Source organism: Sabethes cyaneus, chromosome 1 (genome assembly GCF_943734655.1).
Source record: "Sabethes cyaneus chromosome 1, idSabCyanKW18_F2, whole genome shotgun sequence".
NCBI lineage: Eukaryota > Metazoa > Arthropoda > Insecta > Diptera > Culicidae > Sabethes > Sabethes cyaneus.
Window position 1 is genome coordinate 85,169,647 of NC_071353.1, and position 6,000 is coordinate 85,175,646.

Sequence of the window (6,000 nt, forward strand, 5' to 3'; positions counted from 1 at the left end):
TTTTACGTATTTGTTTTAGCACGAAGCAAAAGTGTAATCTATATAATCTATATAAGTAATCTATATAAATAGAGTAAAATTTTCCCGATTTGTTCGCCCTATGTAAAAAAAACCCAAATTATGCTACGCGGGACAATTCTTGTATCATTAAAAGTAATGCACAAAAGAATGAAACAAGTTATTTGAGAATACAATTCTGAAGATTTATATATAGCTTTATTGTATAGGAAACTCTAATATTGGAACTTCGAATTGAGTTACGAAGCTAATATTCCAAACTCTATTTAAAGTGGTTATCCCTGCTTAACTATCTACGGGCAACATCGTAAAAATGGTTGGAATCAAAATTTTGGACAAATAACGTCCTGTATTTTCCATATAAATACAGCAAAAAGTTTTGCTGTAAGTTTAAGTTTTGACAAAACTCAGATGAGAAATAGTTTAAACACGTTAATCAAGCATATACCAAAGCTTCAAAACACCTTTAGCGCGCTGACCGAAAACCCTAAGGCCAATAAAATTCAACCGGATCCTGTAGTCACAAAATCAGACTCGTCTGAGTAAAAAGAAGCAGCCACTTCTGATGGTTAAGAACGCCAACTTCCTCACCCTCGTGAAACTTTGTGATGCCCAACCGTCCTACAAAATTACCCGGTTTGGCAATAAAATCATCTGTGCGTCAATGGAAGATTTAGAAATTAGGTAAAGGCCTGGATAATGATATGGTGCAAAAAATATGAAATTTGGATCAATATCTGGACCATTTTCGAACTGGATATGCCTAAAAAATAATATTGTATTTGATAATTTTCTAAATAGTTTAGTTAAAATAATTATGAGGCTCAGAATAAAGTAAAATTAGGCCATTACAAATATTTTATAAAGTTTTTGTCCTTCCGGTGTTGGGCCAATAAAGGGGGCGGGGACAAAGTGAATTTTTTAATCGAGCAAAAACATGGGTTTGAAGCATTTTTATTTAAAGTTTAAGCGTGAAAACCAAATCTGTTCTTGCTTTTAATATATACGTTATTATTTTCCATGCAAAAATGTACGAAAAGAAGACAAAAACGAGAGAATTTTTTTTTTGACGATTTTCGGAAACTCCGAATTCGAATTTCCATTTCTGTTTCAAGTGTTAAGTACACTCATTTTTCGAATTTTTCAGGCTGTAGAGCCCACGGACAATTGATTTTATACTCATATCCTACAAATTTTTTTAGCACCCCGATTTTTCAAGCCAATTTCCAAAGGGGGGGTGACAAAAACTTAAAAAATATTTTGCAAAGGCCTTACATTCCGCCGATAAGTAAGCAGGTTGACTTCCATCACCTTTTGGTCGATTGACAGATAGATTGAAAATCAGTTTAGTAAAATATTCAAAATCATGCAACCGGACTAACGTTGTACTACTATTGTTGTACTACGTCATCCGTGGTCGTATCTTATACACAACCCCTCTGATTTTTTTCTTGGGGGATGTAAAGTTTTCTTTAAGCACCTCTCCCCTATGACTTGTGACAAAATTAATACCTCCTTGTCCACTGAAATTGAGTGACTCTGAGATCTAAAATATTCATTTTTGAAACTTCCTATTTTCTATCTGGTACAGTTCTTCATCGACTATCATTTAAAACTAAAACCTAGTATCTAACCTTACCTTTAAACCTAGTAGAATTACCAAGTCTAATTTTTTCAAGCACCATTTACAGTATGATTTCGAATTTGACAACAAATGCGTGTCGCCTATGTTGCCAAAATCGAAACCGTGGCAAAATCTAGACCATTTTTGAACTGAAAAAATTGCATATAAATGTGTCAAAATTGAATAATTACCACTAATTAACGAATTTTTCTCGATTGCAACGGTTTTATATTCAAAATGTTCGACAGGGGCTGTCGCAAACCTTTAGATACTTTGCAGTAAGACGTAGTCCTACGTCAGTAAAAATCTGACCTTTCGAAATATGTAGTCACTAAATAAAAACTCGAACCCCACTGTACTTGATAAACTACGTTTAATACAAGTTATATTACATATTTTTAATGAATGGTTTAAATTTTTTAAACTAATAGGCGACATAATTTTTTTATGACGTAGAAATCGTTTCAACCATATCTGAACAACAGGTAATAATAAATTCCCAATATACAAATGTCACACACAGATACATACATAACGCATATCAAGTCACTGAAACATTGTTCAATTGTCGGGCTGACATAAAAACAAGACCCTCAGCGACTGTGACTGATTTCAAATTTTTCAACCGACTTTCATACCTTTCTAACAGAGTATAAGAAAGGTAAAAGCTGTTCAACCTTGTGTCCTATTAATAAATAACAGTAGTATAGTTGTACTATTAAAAAAAATTCTTTGTTATTATTTTGTTCATTTACATGGAAGAAACTATGACTATCCAAATTTAGGTCCATTTCAAAATCAAAAATAGGTCCAATTCAAGATCATGTTGGGTCCATTCAAGATAAAAAAAAGGCTTTGGCAAAAAACGATATATTTAATAAAAGTTTCATCAATTATACATTTTTAAAGTACTGATAATGTAGAAAAAAGGTGGTACTTTCCAACAAATAGTAACATCACCACATATTATTTATAAATGACGAGTAAATTGAGCGGGAGTGCGAGTGGTGGTGTTAAAAAGCGCTAAATAGGTCAATTCAAGATCAATTACCCTATTCTGTTTGTTTTATTTAGCCCTTAATTGATCAACCAAAATATCAACGCAGTCAACCGGGTACAGGTGTACCCACTTAGTAATCAAGTCAAGTATTGAAACCCAAACTTTCGCTTAATTTTAAAATCGTTGAATTTTAGTGTTTGTTGTGATTTATTCATTTATTGGTTCCCCAAGTAACTAAAAGTTCCAATAAAAGGGGATTTTTTGACTGAATCAGCCGACGGAATGATCATGAATAGAACTCTATTCAGCTTAATTTTCAAGTAATTAACCGTTCTCTCAAGTTCGTATTTAATGATTAAACTTCGAAGGAAATACAAAGCAACTTCTAACAGAACTAGAAAGTTCACAAAAAGTTCGCTTAAGTCGCTGTATAGAACACTGTTCAGCTTTCTTTAAAAATAAAAAAGATTGAAGGAATTTTCCCCATTCTTCCAGTTTTGTAGATTCATGACATTTCCCATTTAAACTAAGGCATTTAATTCCGATTAATAGTGATAGCCAATATACAGTCATCCCAGTATTATGGGCCAGTTAAGCATGATGATGCTACCAAATTAATGGTAGAAACACAGATTTGAATAATTTACAGTTTATTCATAATTTAATTGGTTATAAACAGGGCCCGGCATCGTCGAAACAAATAAATGAAACTGACTTTTTCTTACCTTCGCTTCATACATGAAGTGACTTGCTTCATTTGTTAAACAAAACGTTTCAAGCAAGCTTCAGTTGAAGTTGGTGGCTGTTTCAATTGACAACGGCAGAAAGTAGGTTAACTATAATATGCGTTTCATTGTAGGAAATGTAACTCAAATTCAATTCATTTGCATTCAAAGTAGCTGGCCTTCTTCAGAATATTTGATAGAAAGGTACAAATTAAAAGCTGAAACCGATAGTGTCATGATGAAGTGAAATCCGTTTCGCTGACGCTGACTGAGCCAGTTTGAAACTGAGACGGTGCTGCTTCTATTGAAACCAAAGCTTCACTGCTTCAGTGTTGAGTGACGCTATGCAATTGAAGGTGACGTTGTCGGGCCCTGGTTATAAATATTCAAACTTATTCCAAAATCATACACTTTTTTGCAGAACAACAAAATGTGAGCATGTTCCATTTCCAGTATTACGGGTCACTTTTAAACCTGATCAGAATTATGGGTCAATGGCTCCCAGTATTATGGGTCAGTAAAACAAAATGGGGTTTATTTAGAGAAAAGCGAGCGTGTGTGTGTGTGTGTGTGTGTGTGTGTGTGTGTGTGTGTGTGTGTGTGTGTGTGTGTGTGTGTGTGTGTGTGTGTGTGTGTGTGTGTGTGTGTGTGTGTGTGTGTGTGTGTGTGTGTGTGTGTGTGTGTGTGTGTGTGCGTGTGTGTGTGTGTGTGCGTGTGTGTGTGTGTGTGCGTGTGTGTGTGTGTGTGTGTGTGCGTGTGTGTGTGTGTGTGTGCGTGTGTGTGTGTGTGTGTGCGTGTGTGTGTGTGTGTGTGCGTGTGTGTGTGTGTGTGCGTGTGTGTGTGTGTGTGCGTGTGTGTGTGTGTGTGTGTAGTTCTCGCGATTTAGTGATCTTGTTTCTTGTACTGTACTCAGCAACTGTCTGAGTGAAATGAGATTAGAATCAATTTTAGCGTCTTCTTCAGGAAGCTCATCAAACTGATTCAATCTATGATGGATGGTACTCAGTGCTGTGTTCGGATTTTGAGTAGATTGTCAAATTCACTCCAAACACGCAGAGGGCTTCATCAAGGTGATGGTCTCCAGGATAGCACATGGTAAACCAAGCATACAAAAGGCGGCTAATGCTATCCGGATACGATAGGCAGAATAAGTTGCAAGAATACCGAACAATTATCCTGCAAAGTATTTTTGAAGGGGAATTTTTCCAAACTACATCGCAAACTCTTTCAAATGTGTTTTTTCGTTGCTTGAGACAGACAGCCCATTCATTAACAAATTGAATAGGAGCATCAACAGGTTCAAAAAGTCACTATTGAACTTAGAAATCAAGCAAACTTATTATACACTACGAAAACTTCGCAAAGAGCTAGTGTCATTGAAAGCGCAAATAGAGCAAAGCTTGCCTACGCACATCGTACAAGAATTTTTTCTGTCCCAAGACAAGTTTATGACAACACACACTCAACGCATCACAACAACCACAAAACGAAAGTTTGTAAATTGCTCTCCGTTTCCGTGGCTCGAAAAAACCCATCGACTCCCAACGGCAATCCAAAAGCTGTACACAATGCCACATAAACAAGCGTCCCACCAGAAACTGAGATTTTGCTGAGTTTGGGACCAAAATTTGCCCTTCCATATACCTCTATTGCTGAAGTGCCAATTTTCCATTTGATAGCGGATTTAGAAAATGTACTTAATACAACTGTAGACTAGTCCGTACGGGATCGTAACCGATGCAGTGGTGTCAACATGATTCAGAACTATATTCACAGTTTTGATTCAATCTCACACGATCATCTCACCTTATTTCTACAAAATGCCTGCAAAGTAACCAAACGTTTCATCACAGATCACCCCGACATAATCATTGTCCAGTCTGACAAGGGTAAACAAACTGTTTTGATGTATGAGAACAACTACAACTCCAAAATGCTAAGTCTGCTATCTGATGAAAACACATACAAGCCCAGTAAAACAAATCCCACGTCCGGTTTCCAAAAACAAAACAACAACCTAGTAGACCGATTGCTCAACTTATCACTGATTAACTCTAGGACTGCAAACCAGCTACGCACAAATTCATCTCATTGCCCGAGGATATATGGTTTACCAAAAGCACATAAAGAAAACCTGCCGCTGCGACCCGTCGTACCCAACATTGGAGGACTATCATACATGCTGTTGAAATATATCGGTCGCATAGTAAGAGCATCAATCCAGAATGAAAGTGATGTCGCAAATTCATTCAGTTTCTGTGAATTTATTAACACAGTACAATTACCACCAAACTACATACTTGTCTCGTTTGACGTGGTATCTCTTTTCACCTGCATACCTAGAGACTTAGTGAGACACACGATAATAACAAAGTGGAATAGAATCAAGCCTCACACAAAGATCAATCTCGATTTGTTTATTGAGATTGTCAATTTTTGCCTTGAGTGTAGCTACTTCTCGTTTCGTGGCCAATACTACAAACAATTATTCGGAGCTGCTATCGGCAATCCCTTCTCGCCCACTGCAGCTGACTTAGTGACGAAAACATTGCTAGAAGAAGTGGTCGAAAGATTGAGTTTTCCGCTCCCACTTTTGAAAAAATATGTTGACAACTTGATCCTGGCGGTGCCTG

General features: G+C 36.5%; 1 protein-coding gene across 1 annotated transcript in view; it reads right to left on the minus strand.

Moving 5' to 3' along the window:
- LOC128745901 (tachykinin-like peptides receptor 99D) overlaps positions 1–4,637 on the minus strand; it is a 186,849-nt gene extending 182,212 nt beyond the window's left edge. The window contains exons 1-2 of the mRNA XM_053842968.1: positions 4,591–4,637; positions 2,301–2,319 (exon numbers count right to left, since the gene is read on the minus strand). Of these exons, the coding sequence (XP_053698943.1) occupies positions 2,301–2,319; positions 4,591–4,637 (66 nt within the window). The remainder of the gene's footprint in view (positions 1–2,300; positions 2,320–4,590) is intronic.
- Between the last annotated feature and the right edge of the window lie 1,363 nt (positions 4,638–6,000).